The sequence below is a fragment of the Carassius carassius genome, chromosome 15, assembly GCF_963082965.1.
Source record: "Carassius carassius chromosome 15, fCarCar2.1, whole genome shotgun sequence".
NCBI lineage: Eukaryota > Metazoa > Chordata > Actinopteri > Cypriniformes > Cyprinidae > Carassius > Carassius carassius.
This window is the reverse complement of record NC_081769.1, coordinates 12,986,178-13,010,379: the sequence shown is the minus strand read 5'-3', so window position 1 is coordinate 13,010,379 and position 24,202 is coordinate 12,986,178. Positions and strand designations below refer to the sequence as shown.

Sequence of the window (24,202 nt, the reverse complement as noted above, 5' to 3'; positions counted from 1 at the left end):
CATTGTGCTGAGGAATGTGAAACAGATGACACATGGAATGGGTGTAAGTAGATTTACATGACTCTGTGTGTTATGTGCTGAGTGCTGAGTGTACAGCAGGTGATGGATGTACACACATGCACTGAGCTCCAGCAACTGCATCCAAATCAGTTCTGAGGGCAGTGTGTTCTATGTGTGCTTCATGCCTGGAGAGTGTGTGTGTGTGTGTGTGTGTGTGTGTGTGTGTGTGTGTGTGTGTGCGTGTGTCTAGTTGTTGGGGTAGTACTTAGGGAAAAGGTAGAGGTCTTTACAAAGGGAACTGGTGAACTCTGACATCTCTTTACAGCGATGATGGGCTGAACCGGGTGCGTATCCCTCTCTGCTTTTAATTCGACTGTTTACCTACAGAGAAAAACAGAGAAAGCAAAATACATTTTAACTAAGGATGTCAATTTACGATAATTTCCATGATTGATTGTTGCTTAAATTAACGATCAATTAATTGGTTAATCATTAACCTTAATGGTGCAAAATGCATCTACTGCAGTGTCACGCAATCACCAGTATGACAGACAGGATGTGCAAAAGCCACTCAAAAAAATGGACTAAAACGTTTTACCTGCACAAGAATGTCTGCCAGGTGTGTGTTGTTGGCCCTCTGTCGGATTGCGCTATTCAGTTCCTGAATGAACCAAGACCCTTTCTTGGTGTTTCTCATTGCAGCAGTGCCTGAAACACAAAACATTAGAAATCTGCACAGGCTGTGACATATGACATGATGAATTGTAATAAATCAGACGAAGACACATCAATGTGTACACACTGAAACCTTTGAGGGTGGCAAAGCCACAGATCATGTCGGATCTCTGGGGCAGTTTGACTCTCAGTCTCTCCCTGTCATTCTCCTCCCTCTGTTTGTCATCTCTTTCCCCCTCTCTGCCAGCATCCCCCTGTTCACAGCCTGGAGACTGAGTCCGTTCCTGACCATCCAACTGGTCCACACCATTGTCCATCTCCTCTGAAACAGAAAGAAATGTTTGTTTGCATGTGTGATAGGGTTCGTTAACACCATGCTAGCTTCCGTGGTTATTTCATATTTCATTGCCAATTTAAAGTACAATAAAGGTATAAAATAAAGTTATTTTACAAACTTTCTTTTTTTAACAGCCATTTGTAATTTAGTCTTAGTCTTAATCAAATTTTTTACATTTTAGTTATCATGTTTAGTCAACCTCGTCCCCGGTGGAGTGATTGGAGATGAGCGACACCTGCTCAACCCACCGGTCTCGAGTCCCACGGAGGAGATGGAGGGATATAAAACCAGAGCGACGACAGTGACGGATGAGAGAGGACCAGGCCAGCGCTTTAGTTGTGTTTGCTTTTTATTTGTGCTGTTTTATGTTTATTTTGAGCATTAAAGTTTCATTTTGATTGTCCGGCGGTTCCCGCCTCCTTCTTCCCGATGATTATGGAGTTTTTAATTTGTTACAGTGGTGCCGAAAACCCGGGAGTAGGAGGGACGCGCTGCTGAAGATCTCTCGCCGCTGTGGTGAATCCGCGGTGCCATCGCGCATGCGAGGATTTGTGCCGCCATGGACGCTCGAGGCGATGGGCTGGAGTGAGTTGCCGGGGACGGGTGAGCTCGCTGACGGCCGCCCGTGATGTGGAGGGGCGGCTGCCGTCCGTGATGTGGAGGGGCGGCTGCCGTCCGTGAGGGAGCGGAGGAGTCGGCACCGTTCGCCAGGGGGCCTGAGCCTACTGCCATCCGGCTGACGGGGAGGAGCAGGGAACGGGGGACTCCTGCCGGCTGCCCAAAACCGGAGGAGCCGTCGCCGTCCGCCGTCCAGTGCCACCGCTAGGCACCGCAGAGGAGATCACCCAGCTGGTGGAGGGCCAAGCGGCAGTGCGTCTGGGAACCAGAGTTTTTTTTTTCCTCCTCTCTCCCCTCTGTCGCTCCTCATCCTTCCATCTCCTTTTCTCTCGCCTCATCTGTCCTACCCCCAGGTTCCCGCAGGTCCCCGTGAGAAGAGCGCAGTCTCGAGGGGACCCCCCGGCCTGCTAGGGTCGATGGGGGTATGTGACGAGTGGGGCGGGGCCGAGAGACGTGGGAACAGGAGCGAGGCCGGTGGAGTGATTGGAAATGAGCGACACCTGCTCAACCCACCGGTCTCAAGTCCCACGGAGGAGATGGAGGGATATAAAACCAGAGCGACGACAGTGACGGACGAGAGAGGACCAGGCCTGGGTTTTTAGTTGTGTTTGGTTTTTATTTGTGCACGTCAGTCGTCCGTGAGGGGCTGACGCACTGTTTTGTCTTTATTTTATTATTAAAGCTTTCATTTTGATTGTCTGCCGGTTCCCGCCTCCTCCTTCCCGATGATTATAGAGTTTGTACATTGTACATCAAGTTTAACTCAACTAAAAATATGAGCATTTTAGACAGATTTTAGTCAATGAAATCTTAGTCCCTTTTTTGTAATGCTGTATAATGGTTAAACTAATAAAAATAGTTTTTGCTCAAAAATTATAATTGTTATGATTAGTGATGCACCGATCATAATTTTTCATGGCCGATTCCAATACCGATTTTTTTTTTTTACAAGCAAACTGGCCGATTCCGATCCTACTTAACAAAAAAAAATAAATAAACATTTCAGTTTTGTCACAGTTTAGTCTGTTTCGTTTCTCATCCAACACGCAAGAAGTTGAGTTGAATATCCCTTCACTGTCTCCACTTATGCAGGGCACGGAGAGGTAGAGTACTCTTGTGCAGCTTCAGTGAGCAGGAAAGACTCTTGTGCTTCAGTACACCAACGGCTGATCGCTTCCTGCTATCTGTGCCTCAGACATGTAGCTCCACACTTCCAGTGCTGAACGGCTGCCCGTGTACTGCGCACAGATTTCGAAATACTTCCACACAAATGGCATGATAGCCAATGATTACAATGTATTCTGTGGACGCGGACGCACTTCTAGAAAAATCGGCCGAAAAAAAAGACCAAAAACCGGTCAACTGCCAATCGCGTATTTTAAGCAAAAAACTATTTATGGCCGGTCAACCGGTGCATTCCTAGTTATGATTGTCGTCACACCCACACACCCACAGAGATAAGAATAGAAACAAAGGCAGAAGAGGAAGGAGACATCTTCTTCATAGATCATTAGTCAGTAAGTCTGATGTGTGAGCAATCTAAAAAAGATGTGGCCTTGAAGTAAGCACAGGTGTTATTAAAATAAATTAAGCCGATACATTTAAGTAAAGCAGAGGGATTAATCAAGATGTCACAATGGGCCTTTGTCCATAGTTTTGGACAAAGCTTAGCAGAAAACACGGCTTCGCAGGGCTTATTGCTTTATTAGACAACCTTAGCCTATAATTATAGCATTATTAACCTAAAGTAAAACATGAGCCCAGTGTTGGGCTACATTTAACAGTGTTAGATATGTTTTGTCAAAGTTAGATCATTGGTTCTCCAGCTGTGGCTCACTAATTGGTGGTACTCAGTATATGATTAAACATACAATAAAATAATTTAAACAAAATCCCTATAATTTATGTTTGGCTTTATCAGAGCCCTGCTAAACCTCCAGATTAAGCATTATAGTAAGTCTACAACACTATGCCCATCACAAGCCATGTCAATGTTAGTCACAATGGTGGTACTTGGAAAGCCTAATATTTTCAGAGAGGGTACTCTCTTGAAAATATTCGAATACAAACAACTATGTAAGGTCTACCAAACAGGGTTTCTAGGATATCAATTTTTTTTTTTATGATTTTTGCGATCAAAATAACTGATTTTGCTGCAGCTTTTCTTATTGTTTTGCAGTGAAAATACACCACAGTCAACATTCTGCTAACACTGTTAGGACTTTTCTGACTTGGAGAACCATTGTAGGTCTCCAGACTAACGTTTGACGACACCAGCACTAGTGCCATTAAGTTCTACAGAAGGAGGCTCCAGCACCTGACAGTAAAGCACCTTAATCGCACATGTACATCTCGGAGATGTTTATTTAATGTCTGCATATACATATGCAAGATGTATTTTTAAGAGTGCTTCTTCATCTGCAGTACTAAGTAAAAGCTAAGACTTTTATCAGAGTACACAGCAGATGATTCCCAGATCTTTAGCAGACGTCTTACAGAGGTACTAAATATATTACATCAGATAAAATGTACTTTTATTACTGCCATTTATAATGTCTAAATATTATTTAATGAATACAAAAATATATAGGCTATATTAGGGAGTGAAATGACCTGAGCACTTCTCTGCAGCCATTTACTAGTGGTCATTTAATATCTTTTTTTTTTTTTTTAAATAAGCGTTTGCTTTCCTACATTATAAAACTTTTAGTTTTCTTGGTTTCCACATCAGTGGCGTTTGTTCTGATATCAGCTTTAACAGAATTCTTCGCTGAATCTGAATGCTTCTCACAAGATTTCACAGATGTTATTGACTCTGTGGGGAATTCGACTGCTTTCTTCACTGTATCTCGCAGCGCTGTGTATAACGGTGTTGCAGCTCCGGTTCAAGCAGATAAATGGTCTGCGCAGCCCGAACTAGTAGCGAGGATTCGTTCCACTTTCGGTTTGTTGTAGCTCTTGTAAATATGGTCATGATGAGAACGCAAGGCCTTTCTTTGACTGAATGACACAGACGGCCGCCTGGGGCGCCATCTGCTGGACGGGGCGCAAAATTGCAGAAAAAAAAAAAAAATCTTATTTAAATGTATGTATCGTATTATGAAAGCTGCGCACACGCTGTACACTTTTACTGTGCACTGTCCACACACTGCTTGTATTTGTCCATTTCTTTTACTAGATTTACAATCCTAAAAAACGACTGAGTCACTCTGACAGGCAGCTGTCAAACTCAGCTCCTCAGCAACCGGGAGTGTAACGTTTTAATCGTAATAAGCTTTGGAATTTGTTACTTTTTATTATAACACAAAGCCTCAGCCTTCTGTCAATTTTAAGATCAAATACAAACAATACATGTTTTTTACGCTCTTTGTAGTGAGATATTCGCCTCCTTTCAAGCAGCATGTGAATCATAGATATTTTCCTGTTTAATATTTGCAGCACAAAATAAAAACGAATAAATATTTGAATGCATGTTGAGAAAAAAAACAGAACAATTTAATACAAATGAGTCAAGTGAAATAAATAAATTTGAGTTTAAAAAAAATTATCAGTAAGCCTATAGCTGTTTTTTGTGTTAAATATGAAGAATGAATATGAAGTGCCACATTTTTTTTTTTTTTATATAATTTTTTTGGGCAGAGTATACAGGTGTAATATATTCACTTTTACTTCACACATTGTAACATGATTTTATTGTCGTAATTTTGACTTTATTCCTATTATGACGCTAATCTTATTTATTTTTTTGAGAAGGATAAACTGTTTAAAAATGCTCTTGCTCCGGCTGCTTTGTAGGCCATTAAAAAAACAATGTTCCAATCATTTTTATTAATTAAATTAATAAAGAATCGAAACTATAGTATATATTGTTATTATTATTTTTTTTAAGTTTAATTTTTTTATTTTTTGTAATTTTGTTATGTGCTTCTGAAATTTTTATTATCATTTAATTTCAGTTCTAATTTGATTAATTTCATCACATCAACTTAAATGTATTTTATTTTGGTTAGTTAAAAAGGCAAATTTCTTCTAAAGATTTTTAAGTTTAAGTTTTTTATTCTAATATTTATACTTTTTTATACTCTTTATTTCAGCTTTATTTCAATTTACAAAAACATTATTTTTATTTAGTCAGTCAAGTGTGTCCATTTGTTTGACTGGGTAGTCTGTGTTTAAAAACACATTAACAATGACTGGTTAATCACTGATAACTCACCTCCTCGACAAGCCTGAATGAAGAACATCTTTGGCTTATTCTGGAGCAGAGGGCAGCGGGCATTATCAAATACCTCAAACACCCAGTCCAACTGAGAGACAAAGAGAGAGATATTAGAAATTCTGATATATAAAATAATCTTCTGTGATGCAATACATTTATTTCAAATGGAACTAACATACTGATAAAATCACACCTGTATATATAGCTAAGAATTAGTAGTGATGAACCGAAATAAAAAATTGTGTCAAAACTGGAAATTCAGAATGCACTTGGCCGAACATAAACAGACTTTTAAAAAACGTATTTAAAATAGTTTTAAATATAATAGTAATAATTAGGGATGGGTCACAATTTTCGAATTAGTCGATTTAATTACAGAATATTAGGCTATTGATTAGGCTGTGCGATTTTTTTCTAAGCATGTGAACCGTGCCCGAGCTTGCCTGACCCCCAAAGCCCGGCTCGGTTGACTAATGTGATCGATCCGTGCCACGCTCGACACAGTTGGTTGGAAGAGGTGGGCCAGAGTGCGGTTTAGTTTAATTAGGCTGCATTACTGATACGTGCAGCATGATTATGTGAACATTTCTGAGCGTCAAACGCAATAGATCCATAAAGCAATATGTTGTAAGAGGTTCTTCTGTGTCACCGCGTCCCAAACGACTCAAAATAATATAAACCAAAGTTAACAAAAGGATGCACTCCACTGCGCTGAGCGAGTAACGTCCTGTTTCCAATGTATTAAGTCGTGATTACTAGCTATCTGCATTAAAATTATTTGTTATTTGTTGAAATAATAAAATTTAATATTCCACTGGTTGATAATGATAAATATTTACAGGCCATATATATATATATATGCTTGGAAATAATATGTAACGTTTTAATCGTAATAAGCTTTGGAATTTGTTACTTTTTATTATAACACAAAGCCTCAGCCTTCTGTCAATTTTAAGATCAAATACAAACAATACATGTTTTTTACGCTCTTTGTAGTGAGATATTCGCCTCCTTTCAAGCAGCATGTGAATCATAGATATTTTCCTGTTTAATATTTGCAGCACAAAATAAAAACAAATAAATATTTGAATGCATGTTGAGAAAAAAAACAGAACAATTTAATACAAATGAGTCAAGTGAAATAAATAAATTTGAGTTTAAAAAAAATTATCAGTAAGCCTATAGCTGTTTTTTGTGTTAAATATGAAGAATGAATATGAAGTGCCACATTTTTTTTTTTTTTATATAATTTTTTTTGGCAGAGTATACAGGTGTAATATATTCACTTTTACTTCACACATTGTAACATGATTTTATTGTCGTAATTTTGACTTTATTCCTATTATGACGCTAATCTTATTTATTTTTTTGAGAAGGATAAACGGTTTAAAAATGCTCTTGCTCTGGCTGCTTTGTAGGCCATTAAAAAAACAAAATGTTCCAATCATTTTTATTAATTAAATTAATAAAGAATCGAAACAAAATATGACCACTTTGCCATTAAAAACCAAAACTAAACTATTATAATGGCTGCAACAGCGGAAAGCGGCTGGACTAATTGTGAACAGATCGCGCTCCCGTCTTTCCGTGTATGTGGACATATTCATTTTACAACCATCAATTGTCTTGGGTTAGGATAGACTATTCTCTAATGAATTAAACAGTTTGTTATCATACAGATTGAAAGCCTGAATAGTCAGCGCATGCAGAACCGTGTGTGGTGAACTGACCGGTTCGTTTTTTTTCAGCGAACTGTGCCACCCCTAATTCCTAGTAATAAAATATTATAGTTAACCGAATGCAATTCATCTGCGAATATGACGTGATATTGCGTAGCTTGTCAGTGAACTACGGCTCTGTGTAGTAAATGCCGCGGTATTTGAAACCAGGTGATGGACATTTGCTACATAATATAATGCATTTTTTTATTTTTCATTTTTTTTTTTTATCAGTTTTTAAAAGTTTTTTTAAAAGTAACTGTTTTGGCCAATGATTTTGGCCTTTCCAAAATTGTTGGTTGCCAAAATTTCAGTGCATCAATAAGAATTAGGTATAAAAATCAAGCGCACCTCCAGCAGCTGTCCATCAGTGCCATAGACAGATCCCTCAACTCCATGTGACAGTAAACACACAATAGTGCAGTCATACTGTGCATGTTCCCGCCGCTGGGCAAACTGCTCTAGGCAACTACGCATTGCCTGAAAAACACAAATCAAAACCTTAATAAAAGACGTTGCTTTGCAGTGCAGTCTGAATCTGTCAGCATGTCTAACTCACCTCTGCTGTTAGGTCTTTGTGGAGGCTGACTGTGAAATCCAGTTCCATGAAAAGTCTTCTCAGCGTCTCTTCATCCACCTCTCCTCCCCTTCGGACATCTAACTCATTGTTAGCTGAATCAAACCTCATGTTACTCAGTACCAAGGCCAGTCCTCGTGGGCAGGAGCGCATCGGGTAAGCCTGAAAGGAAAGACATTTGCATAGAGGTTACGCACTGTGCTAACATAGCTTAAATTATATGCAAATAAAATGGGTTGTGTATCAGTGTGCAAAGGAATAGGGTTTGTGTCCTTGTACCTGTGATCTATGGGACTGGTAAAAATCCGGCGTGCAGGGAAGAACAGCTGTGGTCACGGGAGAGTCGGCATCCAAACACATCTCCATGGACCCTAAAACACACAAAAACAACCCCATTTCAGTCAAAAATATTAAACTCATCAAACATAACAATTTGCCTTTACGTACTGTTCATTCTTCTATAACAGTTAATGTAAAAAAAAGTATTGTTACAAGTATTATCACATACATAAGGCTATGTTTATTATGTAAAAATAAAAGACCTACAGCAAACTAATCACCAATTAAAAAAATTATTTTATAGGATGTCCTTATCCAAGTGAACAACAGTATCAGATATTTAGCACAGAGTGTGAGTGACATAAATCTCATAATTAGCATAGTATGCACAAAGCCTGGTTTATCTTTGTTACAGTAAAGTGCTCACCATGAGTCCGGGCTCTTTTCGCAGGTATTACACATTCCTGAGTTGGAAAGGACAGCAATGGCTCTGAAAAGCTTTTCTGTGAAGATAATAAACAAAACAGAAAATCACTTTCTTTTCTACACTGACTACATAAACAAAATGCAGAATATACACCACGATGACAGTTACAGTCAGTTCATTACCCTCTAATACAAAGGAAAGGAGAGTTCGTAGTTGTTTTTTTAAAGAATCAGTGCAGTTTGGGTGTGGTAATAAACTGGTGCATAATATTGACTTTGCTGCATTGTAACTTCCTCTTTAGTCTTACTCTCTCTCCCTCTCTTTTATTCCACCGACCCAGATCTGAACTTTGTGCATGGTGTGATTTCTATACATCTCTATGATCTCTATGAAGACTGATCCCAAAACTCTTCCTGCCACTAATGACCTGAGAACATTTTGTATTTTGGAAAAGAAAATACTTTATATAGTTGATTATATATAGTGTTTAGGAAAAATATATAATTTTTAATATAAAGAAAAAAAATGATGCTTTATTCTCCTTCCATTAAGTACAAAAAGTATATTTTAAAAAAATCCTATGATTACAGCACATCTGTCTCCCTGCAACTCATCAGATGTGCTGTTATTGCTGAAGAAGACTTTCCAGTCCCTCACTGCATGATCATTGCAACCATTGTTCTTAAAGAAACCTGTCAAGTCAGTTTAAGTGGGTGTGATTCTGAAGTGAGGGCACCAACTCACGTCTTTCTCAGTGAAGTCCATGAGCAGTCTGCAGAGATGCTGTTGCTCTGTTGCCGTAAGAGCACCACAGAAGCTGCTGAATGCTTGAGGGCCACGTTTAGGCAAAAGAAACAACAAATGACGACTCTTTCCCTGGGATGTCGGTTTAGCCTAAAAGATTAAAATTTCACCATAGTTAAAAATAATCAAAGCTTTATTTATGAGGCTTTACACATTAGGACTATTAAATCAATCTATATATATCTATACATATGTATGTGTGTGTGTGTGTGTGTGTGTGTGTGTGTGTGTGTGTGTGTGTGTGTGCACGCATGTGACCCTTGACCATAAAACTTTTTTGAAATTGAAATTTATACATCATCTGAAAACTGAATAAATAAGGTTTTTATTGATGTATGTTGTGTTTGTGTGTGTGTGTGTATATATATTATATATATATATATATTATATATATATATATATATATATATATACTCTATATAGTACAGACCAAAAGTTTGGACACACCTTCTCATTCAAAGAGTTTTCTTTATTTTCATGACTATGAAAATTGTAGATTCACACTGAAGGCATCAAAACTATGAATTAACACATGTGGAATTATATATGGAATTATATACATAACAAAAAAGTGTGAAACAACTGAAAATATGCCATATTCTAGGTTCTTCAAAGTAGCCACCTTTTGCTTTGATTACTGCTTTGCACACTCTTGGCATTCTCTTGATGAGCTTCAAGAGGTAGTCACCTGAAATGGTCTTCCAACAGTCTTGAAGGAGATCCCCGAGAGATGCTTAGCACTTGTTGGCCCTTTTGCCTTCTGTCTGCGGTCCAGCTCACCCCTAAACCATCTCGATTGGGTTCAGGTCCGGTGACTGTGGAGGCCAGGTCATCTGGCGCAGAACCCCATCACTCTCCTTCTTGGTCAAATAGCCCTTGGTATCTTCAGTGTGACTCTACAATTTTCATAGTCATGAAAATAAAGAAAACTCTTTGAATGAGAAGGTGTGTCCAAACTTTTGGTCTGTATTGTGTGTGTATATATATATATATATATATATATATATACTTTAGCCCGTTTCACAACGGTTAGCGTATAATAATTTTTTTTCTAGGTTTTCATGGGAAATTCAAGCATGGTGCCGCATCATTACGTCACGTCTGTTAACATAAAGAAGTTGTCCCAGCTACTAGACTATCGCATGTGAGGATCCTCCAGGTGGTGGATCATTTATAGCCTTTTCTCACAGCAGCTGGAATAATTAAATTTATTATGTTGATGGCGGATTGTAATCCAGAAAGGATTTTGTGTTCATGAAACACATGTGAATGAAATTAAATTATATTCCAGTTTTAAATGTGCATCTGATTACAGATAGCCTGGGTTTACACGAGATTTGTATTTGAAAGACAACCAGTCCGAAGGAAGCATAATTAGCATTTTTTGGTTAAATGAATTTCTTAATATGAAATTCGAATGGTATGACAATTAGAGGTTAGACTGTACAGAAATTGAAATCTAATACACACTATAGGCCTCCTCACAGTCATGCAATGCTGATGTTGTTTACATTAATAATTTGAGAATAAAGTATAACAATAATAATAATTTGCATGTGACATGAGCTAACCGATCTTTAGATTAAAATCGCCATTGGTAGCGTGAATCATTGTAATGCTTTTTTCCTCAGTTGGTCAGAACAAATGTGTCAGACTTCTTACTTCTTCAGATGACAATATCCAGTGAAAATTCTTATTTGGCTCATATACTCCAAGACATAAGATAGAATCTGTGATTGCGAAGTACAGCAAATATCCACACTGGAGTGGTGACTGACTGCCACACACACATTCTCCTCTAAAACATTAGATTCATGTGCGGTGGAGCTGTGCCTGCACACAACCCACAAGGAAGATAATTCCACCATACATTATAGTTTTCAATTTTTAATCCGCTTAGAAAATCAACACGTTTTATTTTGTGCCACCATAACTGTCTTTAAATAGGGAAAACATGGAAGTGTTTGGTGGCTTCTAAAGTGACTTGTACCATAGCAGAACCACTGTTTGTCACAGAAAACAATCAACAAAGTGATGTAATGCTACGTTTTATAATAAATAATAAGACATTTGTTCTTTGATTTATTTTATTTAAAAAAAGAAGGTGTAAGATTAAAATCTATTAAAGTGCAAAACATACACAACTTAAATGCATACGGAGGTGGGGTACTAGCAGACCAATCACAGCACTTGCGGTCCGTGTTGATTTGACACGCAAAGAGGTAAAGCCCTGCATTTCAGCCCGAGCCCGACGGGCCCCGACTTATTTATGCCCCTAGGGCCGGGCTTTGGGCCAATTTTCACGTTATAGCTCACATGCGGGCTGGGCCTCGGGCCTTTTTTGGGTTATCCTTCTATTTATATTTTTAGACATTAATAAAAATAAAAAAATGAGAAGTTGACGTCGACGATAGAAAAACAAACATAGAAAGACATTTCATAACCTCATAACTTTCATAATCTGATAATTCAACCCGTTATAATTACACTGACATACTGACATGACAGTCTCAAGCACGCACGCACGCTTTTCCGTCAGCGCGACCCACGATTATACTTCACTTATATCCACTTATTGTAGTAGAAGCTATTATAGGCCTCTAAATTAATGTATTAATCATAGCCTATAACCAACTATAATTATAAAATGATGATTCATGCAGCGGCGAGCATTTCTGTCTGCACCTGTTGCTGCGGGCCACGCAGCAAAGAAGAGAGTGCTGGCCGAGTTTGAAAACATTGTGGAGCAGGACGAGGATGACGACGATGAAGTACAGCAATACATGTGCCTCAATCACAACATGGAAGGGGATGGACGAGATGTGCTGCTATGGTGGAAACGCCACGAAACCCTGCTACCGTAACTGTCAAGACTGGCTCGCTCTGTGTTTAGTCTCCCGCCAGCAGCAGCAGCAGCAAACGTGTCTTCAGCGCAGCGGGAAGAGTGATAGAAGAGAGGAGGACTGGGTTAAAATCTTCCACTCTGGATGCTATTCTTTTTCTCCACGATGCTCTGTAAGAGACTGTTCTAACTTTTCATTTGACTGGACTTTATTTTCGTTTAACTGTTGGAAACTAATGGAAAAACTACTGTTCTGTGGTGCATTTTTGAGGTAAGATAACCTGCAAGTTTGTTTTTAATTAATTTAATTTGTTTAGATTGTAGGCTATTTTTCATTTCGTTTGCGAGCGCTGTTGCGAGCCTGCCTCAGTATTTTAATTTTTTTTTTATTTTACTCACTGTGGTTTAATAAATAAACATTTATTAAACTAACTGTCTGTGTGATATGCTTGTAGTGTTTTATATCTATGGATTTTATTGTAGCCAAGTAAAGTATAAGTGTTAATTTGAGAGGCTTAATTGATTAAATATGTTTTAGGCTACTCGCTGTTGGCTCGGCTGATTAACGTTAATTGTCATTTAAAAAAAATGCTCCAAACATTTTTCTAAATTAACTTGATAAAGAAATGAAAAGAAACATAACACAAAACTGACCCCTTTTTTAATTGTTGCAAATAGGGCAGGCTTCCGCTGTGTAATAAAATAAAAAAATTAATAAAAACACTGGCTCGTGTCGGACTCGGGCTGATAATTCTGATGAGCTGTCGGACACGGGTCGGGCTAGGGCCTGAGCGTCTCGGGCCAGGGCCGGGCTCGGGCCTAGATTTGAGGCCCGTGCAGGGCTCTACAAAGAGGTGCACGTCAGGCTATGGCATAGTTTCGACCCAGAAGTATAAATCTGCCTTAATACTTTACACGTACCATAATGGTTTCAGACATGTTTTCTGTAAGGATTCCATCTTGTTGCAGACACTGGATCAGCAGATCATCCACCACTAAATCCTGCAGAATTGTAACAGAGTTCTTCCTGAGCGCTCGTCTCTCCCACTCTTTCATGCCACAATCTCCCAGCATGATGAACCTCTGAGTTTAAAAATGGAAAGATAAGTAAAGACCGTTACAAAACATCCATCCAATTATTATTATTATTTTTTTGCAAATTAACAGAAATGATAAAATTATACAAAAATAAAAATGTTTATAACTCAACAAAATTAGTTAAAAAAAATTAAAAGTGACACTGGAATTTATTAAGACTTCAATTTTCATGATTATATTATAGTTATGTAAAAAAAAAAAACTATTACCTTTATTACCTATACATTATTAATATTTATTATTTTTATTAATTTATTAATATTTCTAAGTATTCTGATATGTCGTATTTGTTGTGTTGACTTCATTCTGACTTTAAATTAAATCATTTTACTATACTATTTTTATATTACCATGCAACTGTCAATGTCACTGCGAAAATATGTTCATTTTTAACTATGCCTATATTTGTATAGAGCCTATAATTTATCAGATTTAATTTACTATGTTTTTTTTTTAATTCGGGGTGAAAGTGACCTTTGTCTGTGTTCATGATGTCAAAACATTGACCATGATCATGTACAGTCGTGGCCAAAAGTTTTGAGAATTACATAAATATTAGTTTTCAAAAAGTTTGCTGCTAAACTGCTTTTAGATCTTTGTTTCAGTTGTTTCTGTGATGTACTGAAATATAATTACAAGCACTTCATACGTTTCAAAGGCTTTTATCCACAATTACATGACATTTATGCAAAGAGTCAGTATTTGCAGTGTTAGCCCTTCTTTTTCAGGACCTCTGCAATTCGACTGGGCATGCTCTCAATCCACTTCTGGGCCAAATCCTGACTGATAGCAACCCATTCTTTCATAATCACTTCTTGGAGTTTGTCATTATTAGTGGGTTTTTGTTTTTCCACCCACCTCTTGAAGATTGACCACAAGTTCTCAATGGGATTAAGATCTGGGGAGTTTCCAGGCCATGGACCCAAAATTTCAACATTCTGGTCCCCGAGCCACTTAGTTATCACTTCTGCCTTATGGCACGGTGCTCCATCGTGCTGGAAAATGCATTGTTCTTCACCAAACTGTTGTTGGATTGTTGGAAGAAGTTGCTGTTGGAGGGTGTTTTGGTACCATTCTTTATTCATGGCTGTGTTTTTGGGCAGAATTGTGAGTGAGCCCACTCCCTTGGATGAGAAGCAACCCCACACATGAATGGTGTCAGGATGCTTTACTGTTGGCATGACACAGGACTGATGGTAGCGCTCACCTTTTCTTCTCCGGACAAGCCTTTTTCCAGATGCCCCAAACAATCGGAAAGGGGCTTCATCGGAGAATATGACTTTGCCCCAGTCCTCAGCAGTCCATTCACTATACTTTCTGCAGAAGATCAATCTGTCCCTGATGTTTTTTTTGGAGAGAAGTGGCTTCTTTGCTGCCCTTCTTGACACCAGGCCATCTTCCAAAAGTCTTCGCCTCACTGTGCGTGCAGATGCGCTCACACCTGCCTGCTGCCATTCCTGAGCAAACTCTGCACTGGTGGCACTCCGATCCCGCAGCTGAATCCTCTTTAGGAGACGATCCTGGTGTTTGCTGGACTTTCTTGGACGCCCTGAAGCCTTCTTTACAAGAATTTAACCTCTTTCCTTGAAGTTCTTGATTATCCTATAAATTGTTGATTTAGGTGCAATCTTAGTAGCCACAATATCCTTGCCTGTGAAGCCATTTTTATGCAACGCAATGATGGCTGCACGCGTTTCTTTGCAGGTCACCATGGTTAACAATGGAAGAACAATGATTTCAAGCATCACCCTCCTTTTAACATGTTAAGTCTGCCATTCTAACCCAATCAGCCTGACATAATGGTCTCCAGCCTTGTGCTCGTCAACATTCTCACCTGAGTTAACAAGACGATTACTGAAATGATCTCAGCAGGTCCTTTAATGACAGCAATGAAATGCAGTGGAAAGGTTTTTTTGGGGATTAAGTTAATTTTCATGGCAAAGAAGGACTATGCAATTCATCTGATCACTCTTCATAACATTCTGGAGTATATGCAAATTGCTATTATAAAAACTTAAGCAGCAACTTTTCCAATTTCCAATATTTATGTAATTCTCAAAACTTTTGGCCACGACTGTACACACACACACAGGTGAGGAGGCTCACGAGATCCGCGTGCCTCCACACAGTGTCCTGCTAGTGTCAACAAGTACTAAAGGCTTCAAGGTTCACTTTACCTGTTTTGGTACAGTCCTTGCCGCGTGAAGATGACAGAAAATTACACTATAATTATGATGTATGAAGCGTGATGTTGATTTGATGTAAATCCAGAATGATAAATGCTAGCTCGCGCTGCAAACTAGATTAGCATGCTAATCAAAACAATACATAACAATGCTGACACTAACCTTATAATAAAAGCAAGCCAGCTGCTAAATTGCAGCTTAAATAGTTTTGTGATCCTTTCCTAGGCGGGTTATGAAATTGACGAGCGATAATTTTTTTATTATTAAATTAACAACAAGCTACACAATACTATTAGCAGTAAGGTGCTAGCGCTTCGTGCAGGCTTCATGTACTCGATGCTAAATTCATCCTTTAAAAGTAATTATCTCTTTGTCTTTTCGTCTTCGTTCTCGAGGCAACACGCAAAACGACAAAATTCGTGCCGGAAAAAATCGTATTTTTAAAAAATAACTGACAGCTCTCAGATTCTCTCAATACAAACTTCCGCGGGTGATGATTGAGCCAGCCTACTGGCCAGCCAATAGCATTGTGCATATAGATGATTGACGTGAGAAGCAGCCTATCACAGCCCTGTCCGCCCACGAAAGATGTGGATGTTTGAAATTTGAAACTTGACATAATAGTTAGAAATACAGTTCATTTAGTGATTTCATGATATCAAATGACCATGAAATATCAGCACAAGTTTCATTTCTGTTCACATTTTATTTTAAGTCTCCATATTTACCAGACTCGGTGGTAACAACTTGGTTGTAGTAGGCCTACCAGAGGCTGCCTCTTTTTTAATTTACATTATACTGCATTAACTGAAAATACTATTTTTCTTCTAATATTTGTACCATTATATGTCGCAATAATTGGTGCTTAATTTAGAGGTGAATATTGATTAGTGCAAAAAAAGACTATGTAATGTAACATCCAAATGTAATATATAATGCTGAATTATATATAATATAGAACCTGTGGAAAAGTGGAAATCAGAACCAAATATCTATGACTGTTGTTGGCAATAATAAATCAAGAGTTCTTTCAGAATGTCTTATAGTAATGAGATCAGATTTAATTAATTAAGTTACAAAAAATTTTATTAATCCACTCAATGTTATTAATATGATTAACTTAATCTTTGTCTTAGCAAAATAATGTCATGGAGTAGTATTTATTAGCATCGTTTTTTTTTTATCCAGTGAAACATTTTGTCCATATTTTGGTTAATATTTTTTTTTATTTGCACTTGCATGCATGACCCTTAAGCAGCTCATTTGATTAATTCTAACTTAATTCTTAATTGCTGAATTTAATTAATATTGCTTACAATCTGCTGGCAAGATTCTGAGTAGATATATTGTTATTATTATTTTTTTTTATTTATATTTTACAGTGTAGAATTATAAATGTATCCAGTTAAATCAATGTTATTTGATTTAATAGTTAATAGTTAATTCATTAGATTTAGTTAATTCTACAGAAACACTAGTCAAGTGCGTGTACACACCAGTAATCAAACACTTTATTCACACTTTCTCCTCAACAATTCCAAAGCAAACAAAATAAAAAAAATTCACACTAAAACTGTAAAGAACAATAAAGCAGTAGCAAGAACAGTGAAGTCACATCTTTGCACAGGCCTGATGTACTGTACATCAGAATCAAGCCAAATCAATGCATCATACCTCTTTCTGCTATTAGTTTGGACTCTAGTTGCTAAAGCAAAAGCTAAACAAGCATTTTCAATCTGATGATTATAAGTGCTCTTCAAGGAGCCTCCAGCTTTTATACACAGACCAAAACTTCACAACACCTCGTATGTTTTGGGTTGATAACCATCAGCTCTCTTCCTCCTGGATCTGCAAATACATGTAAGGCTATGATCTATTACCTCAAAAACAGGAGTGTTTAAGCTCATTCACCATCTAGGCTCCTCAAGAACATGGTTATGTTTAGAGAAAATATATGACTACACTAAAAAAACAAAAAAGCTTCAGTGCATTCAAACAAACAGTACTTAAAAGCGGTGAAAGCAAAACACAATAGTGTTCTGACATAGTCTGGGAATTTGTGCTGTGGTTTCCGGTGAGGATGAAGTTATTCATACCATATGAAATAAATCCCACAGTCAAAGTATCATAAACATTTGCAATATCAAGTGAAAAAACCTAACAGAAAGATATTTCCTTTCATGTTGTGTCACTTCAACTGTTATCAACAGTAATGTGCCACAAATGGGTCCCTCGCAGAAAACCTTTTTAACTTCTAGAAAGCATACTTTTCTTAAGTATCTTATTAATAACAGTTATGATAGCAATTTATCATTAATAAAATCACTCAGAAACATTGCGCATACAGGCTGTAACAAACTGAAGAGGGAGGCCTCACCAGATCTTTGTAACTTCTTTATACTACTACAAGATTTCAAATAGCTAATGTGGAATGTAAAGCAGAGCATATTTTAGTTCAATTTTTTTAATAATCAATATGTTAATTTTTTGGAAAATCTGGAAATAGAAAAAATCTTTTTAAACATTTAATTGACTGAGTTGGTGAAGCACAACTTTAAAAAACATTTAAGTTTCATCAAACATGGATTCATACTCCAAGTAAAAGCTGATTTAAACATTCTAAACAAATTAAGCACTTGTACAAAACTACAAGTAACGCAGTCGAGCAGCGTTGATGTCTTTTACTTCCTATAAAGAGAGAAAACAGGGGCAGTGTTGCATGTTGATGACATCTTGTAATAAGTATCAAATGATCCAATATATGTCTTTGGATTTTTGAAAACTAGTTAGCAAACTATAACATTTAACAAACACCAAATCAACATTTTAATGGATAAATAGTGAATAAGTGCTATTGTGAAGAAAAAAACAGCAACTCTGAACTAGAAATGCATCTGCTGAACTGAACATCTCTCTTTGGGTTCCAAAACCGTAATAACTGTCCAGCTTCTTCTCATTGGTTCATGTGATGTGGTCACATGGGAAGTAAATGGTCATCCCTTTCCTCTTGCTCTTCCCCAAGAGGTTCCGTAGCCACGCCTCTATATGTGGGCGCTTCTTCTCTGTTGCCACGGGACCGACAGACAAAATCGCATCCATCCTGTTGGGATAATTTTTTTTAAAAATTTGGTTCATTAAGAAAAAAAAAAAATAAAAAAATAAAAAAATAAACTGAGACAAATGTATATGTAATTATTATACTTACAGCAGATAAGTTGCCAATCTGTGACCAAAAGGCATAGTTAGGGAACTGCTCAACTCCCTTGGCTCCAACTACGAGTCTCTGATAGAGGAATCCACCAGTGAGATACACAGCCAGGCAGCAGAGTACACTATGGAGAGCAAACAGGAACATGATCACATGTAAAGTATGACATTCATCTTGCTCCTTGATGGTCTCTAATGGTGTGAGGATCCCTGTGAGAATTTTAAGGCACTCACATAATAAGGATTACGGAGCCGGCACTGAGTTTGGATGGGATTACAGGACAGACTGCATCAGAATCGAGTTCAAACAGGTAATAACAGTCCTGGTCCTTCTGATTGTCCTCCAAAACCACCGAAAATGCATTCTAAGAAAACACACACAAAAAAAATTAAAAAAATACAAAAACTAATAAGAGCTAAGAAATAACTGCAGTTGAAATTATGAGGTCATTCTGGTAATTGTCAGGGTAAAATCTATCTTGCATACCTCAGATCATTATTTAGTTCCAACATGATGACGCACTAATGCTACCAACTCTGTTTATGGTAAAAGTAATGCGTTACTTTACTAGTCGCTTGAAAAAGTAATCGGATTGCGTAACTTGTAATGCATTACCTCCAACACTGGTTATGAGGATCAATAATAACGCTTAATTTTTCTTATGCAGCTCTAACAATAGATTTAAAAAGTACAGGAAAAATTAATAAATGCATTTTTATTTCATTAATATAGGGTGGATAGTAAAAAATGCCAAATGCCTTTTAAAAAAACAATGAAAAGTTTATACCTTGGTACTCTTACTGCATGAAATCATAATCATGGCTCTTCTCGGCTCTTTTGAACAATGGGTGTCGTATTTATCTCCCTCCTCATAGAAGAGCAGAATCCAGTCACCTGCACCAAGAACAAAAGGAGAACTAGGGTCAAAAAATGAGTTAGCAAGGCTTCCTGTGACACGTGGAAAAAGTTCTGTGATTTTGCCAAATTATATCTGTTTTATTGCATTTACAATGCATCCCTGCTAACTGCTACTATATAACCAAATTAATCAAAAGCCACAATCCACAGAATAATCAGCTGACAGAACAGAAATATTCTGTAGACAGTATTATAAATTATAACAATTCAACCTTTCAAATTTGAACTCAAAGAGATACCAAAGACCGAAATAAACATTAGGTAAGATAAATTTGTGCTGCAAAAAGCAGCAAGCAAGGTAACATACTTCCTCTAATAGCTCGTGTTTTGTTGTAGTTGCCGATTCGCACCAGCGTTCCATCTTTTTTATCTTTCTGCACAAGACCTGCATCCTTCATTCCGCTGGCATCTCCACACACCTGAAAAATATACACATATCCGTCCCCCGGTCTTTCTGCGGTGAAGCTGTTCAGAGGCAATATGAAAACAGTTAACAAGACCACCGAATGAATGCTAGATCAACTTGAAAAAAACAAAAAACAAAAACCGGTCTTACTTTTGATTGGTGAGAGGCTCCAGTAAATTGAGCGCATTTTGCTCAGATTCGCTCCCTGAAATCAGCTTGCAGTTTTTTGTGGTGAACTCAGCTTGCACTCCAGCAAGTAGTAGGAAAAGAGGAGCGATTAGTCTCAGAGACAGCAACATGACTTTCCAAGGTGACACCTGATGGGAAACACATTAAACATTAAAAAACACATTAAAAAAACTGATCAGTGAATTTATCCAATGATTGACTTGCGAATGCACATAAAATGTGGGCAGTGCATATAATACATATTTCCCTATGCAAACTCCATATGCACAGAGTTTATGACAAAACTGAATTTTCAGCATTCAGCTTTACTCCAGTCTTCAGTCACATGATCATTCAGAAATCATTCTATGTATGCTGATTTATAATCAATGTTTGAAACAGTTGTGCTGCTTAAGTGTTTTTTTGAATATCATTTTTATTTTGTATAAGTGCTGTTGCTATTATAAAAGAATCAAAGAAAAAAGTATCACAGGTTCCAAAAAAAAATATTAAGTAGCACAACAGTTTCAACACTGATACCAAATCAGCATATTAGAAAGACAATTTAATAAATTCTGTATTTTAGATCAAATAAATACATTCTTGATGAGCATAGGAGACTGCATTAAATAACATTAAAAATCTTACTGATCCCAAGCTTTTGAACAATTACTTCCTGAAACGTGAAATATTTTTGGTCTAAACTGCTTAGGATTTTAACCAAAAAGGTGCACTCTCTGAAACGCTAAATCAGAAAGATCATCGTAGGTTCTTAAATAAAGATTTTTGTTTTTTAAACTACAGACAAATGCTGTTATTTTGAGAATTTGATAAAACTCGCTGAAAATGCTATTGTTGTGCATGTTTACAAACTGTTACCAAAAACGGTGTGATGTTTATTTTAAATGACTGAAAAAGACAACACTGAAGTTATACTGCATGGTTTAAGTAAGCAATGAAGCAAACGGTCATGAAGAACTTTAGTTAGAAACCAGACAAACATGCTGTTAGCATAAACTGACATCTTTAAAATGCATGAAATGAAATAAAGGCATACAGCTGATCACAAACCAACCTTTCGGAATTCCTATGACCGTGTTTACTGTAGATAAATACAAGTAAAGATCTTAATAGCTATCCACCCAGCCTGGGATCTTCTTTCCCAAACTGTCGCACTTAATGTCTTTAAACAATACTTATAGACATTACGTCAAAATATCCGGTGGTATCAATAAACACACACTGAATAAATAAACTCCTGACTATATTCGCGTTAAAACGCTTGCATTATTCAAAGGATTTAATGGTTTCTGTTCAAACGCGGAAGTGAACCTAAACGGGCGCCACATGTGACTATACAGAAGGCGGAAGTCGAAGTGCTGCACGTGAGCATGGGATATTGAGTGGTGCTCAAACAAGTAGAGTCTAGTGCTGTACATCTAGTTCATCTTCAAACAAAGACGTGTTTTTCCCCGATAAGCCTAAAAGTAAAATGTCCTGTTCGATGTGGATTTTATCACGGAAGTACGGCGAACGTTTAGTTAGTTATTTCAATGCTACCTTTGAACGTTCATAGCTTACTTGCTAACCACAGATTACTTGAAAACGCCCACAGTTTTATACATTAATCATGTAAAGTTAGTAATGTTTTGTGGTGATAACTATTCGATATGGTTGGTAATATATAGATAATTATAACATAAAATGTTTAATTTAAACGTGTATATTTAAACCATAGACTGTATGATTTAACCCCCTAATAATGGCTGTTGTTTTGTCTTTTTCAACAGTTTGTCAGTGAACATAGGTGCTTAACCTTGAGGAACTGTTGATCTTCAACCTTAGGATTTCAAACATAATTTTAGTCCAACAAAACGTTTATTCAAATCTCTTCAGAGGTGGGTAGAGTACCCAAAAACTGTACTCAAGTAAAAGTAAAAGTACTTCTAGAAATATTTACTCAAGTAAAAGTTAAAGTACTAGTCTTGAATAGTTACTTGAGTAAGAGTAAAAGAGTATCGGATAAAAAATCTACTCAAGTAGTTAGTTACTAGTTACTTTGGGTCATATATACTGAGCCTATTTTTATTTAGATATATAGATAAAATGTATGTAATGTTTGTGTGCGTGTATAAATGTATATATTTCATCAGCCTTTACTCCAATTTATGTAATTTATTATAAAACCCTGTCTGTTTACTTAAGTAACAGATATAGGTGTCATGCCATAACATATTTTTAATACGACTGACTTTATATTAAATGTGAATTTAACATTGAAAGTTAATTTGATATAATTATTGCTACTAATCTTTCATTGTTCAGAAAGAGCAAATAACATTTACATTATTAAAGATAATTTTCACTGACAGTCTAGATTTCAATCACTCTCAGAAACTCCCATTAAAATCACTGAAACTGTTAACACTGTGAAATCAATATCTTAATTAAAGATTCGTACACACATCTGCACTTTGTTGTTTCTGACGATAGAATTCGCCAGAAAGAAGTATTCAGTCAGTGAGCGAGTGAAGGAAGCACCGGCATTTTAGCGATGACTCATCTGAACGCCTCTGATTGGCCAATGCTTTAATAAGCTCAAAAGAATCATGTGTGATTGGTTATAATGCGCATCATAAAATCTTAATCGGCTATTTTTTGTCTTTTGGAAGCTGCATTCAACTTGACTCCCCTCTGTTATAAGCCACACACGTACAACACACTAATGTCACAGTGGTATCGTGTACTGTAATCGAATGTAGCCCAAGTTATTACCTGTTAAACAGTAGACAGCACACGTGGTGTTCATCTAATAAGGATCTCCATCGCTAGCAAATAATAGCCTTTGCAGATTTGCTTTCAATTCAGTGCAGTTCCAGCCACGTTTTCAACGCTGCTGATGTTAAACGTTACAACTCTGAGTGAACCGCTTCAGTCGCTCAGCAGCGCGTGCGGCAGGGAACTGAACGACTCATTCAAACTGATTCATGAACCAATTCACTCGTTTGCCAATTGGTTTGATCAAGCCTTTGAACAGAATTGACTCAAAAGAATGAATCATTCGCGAATGGGCATCGCTCATTGCCCAGAGAAAAGTAGACGGCGCGTTTGGAATAAACTGAAGCATTTATAACATTTATTGCATTAAGATAAAGTAACGAGAGGAGCGTCGCCCACAGTAACGAAGTAAAAGTACAGATTTTCCCCCAAAAATTTACTCATGTAAGAGTATAAAGTACCCATCTTTAAATATACTCCGAAAAGTATTAGTTACCCCAAAACATTACTCAAGTAAATGTAACGAAGTAAATGTAACTCGTTACTACCCACCTCTGAATCTCTTGATCTCAAATATCAAGAAATGAACAAGGCCCTAATTTGTGCTTTTTTATAGGAAAATGACAACTGTTTTTCAGTCTCAAACAGAGTTTGGTTAGATATATATATATATATATATATATATATATATATATATATATATATATATATAGCATAAGTTATGTGTTTAAATACTAGTCACATGGAGTGACAATGTTAATCCAGTCAGTTCTTACATCAGCTTTGTAATATTAACAAAATAATTTAAGTGCACCAGTTTAGATGTGTTTTGATATTATATGCCAATATGTTTATATATGTGCGGTGAGGCTGTGTGAGATGCTACTAGTTAGTTAATTAACCAAGGCCATATGCTAGCACTTCTTTCTCCTTTAGGATTTCAG

The 24,202-nt window shown here is 37.0% G+C and overlaps 2 protein-coding genes across 5 annotated transcripts; both read right to left on the bottom strand.

Annotated features, from left to right (window-relative positions):
• Positions 1-228: 228 nt before the first annotated feature.
• Positions 229-16,313, bottom strand: casp2 (caspase 2, apoptosis-related cysteine peptidase). Of its 4 annotated transcripts, XM_059567416.1 has the most exons (12): positions 15,943-16,313; positions 15,772-15,787; positions 13,418-13,579; positions 9,595-9,744; positions 8,851-8,926; positions 8,424-8,515; positions 8,127-8,306; positions 7,919-8,047; positions 5,847-5,937; positions 803-997; positions 599-708; positions 229-381 (listed from the first exon to the last, which is right to left on the bottom strand). In XM_059567416.1, exons 3-12 carry the CDS (start codon positions 13,568-13,570, stop codon positions 247-249), a joined length of 1,311 nt encoding a protein of 436 aa, XP_059423399.1. In that variant the 5' UTR covers positions 13,571-13,579; positions 15,772-15,787; positions 15,943-16,313; the 3' UTR covers positions 229-246. The 4 variants fall into 4 exon arrangements, with proteins under 4 accessions (XP_059423399.1, XP_059423400.1, XP_059423398.1 ...); XM_059567417.1 differs by lacking the exon at positions 15,772-15,787; XM_059567415.1 differs by having other exon boundaries at positions 15,772-16,312.
• Positions 16,314-18,446: 2,133 nt separating this feature from the next.
• LOC132157696 (cation-dependent mannose-6-phosphate receptor-like) lies at positions 18,447-21,853 on the bottom strand. The gene is made up of 7 exons (XM_059566998.1): positions 21,556-21,853; positions 20,463-20,629; positions 20,214-20,371; positions 19,776-19,882; positions 19,222-19,352; positions 18,986-19,112; positions 18,447-18,880 (listed from the first exon to the last, which is right to left on the bottom strand). Exons 2-7 carry the CDS (start codon positions 20,609-20,611, stop codon positions 18,755-18,757), a joined length of 798 nt encoding a protein of 265 aa, XP_059422981.1. The 5' UTR covers positions 20,612-20,629; positions 21,556-21,853; the 3' UTR covers positions 18,447-18,754.
• Between the last annotated feature and the right edge of the window lie 2,349 nt (positions 21,854-24,202).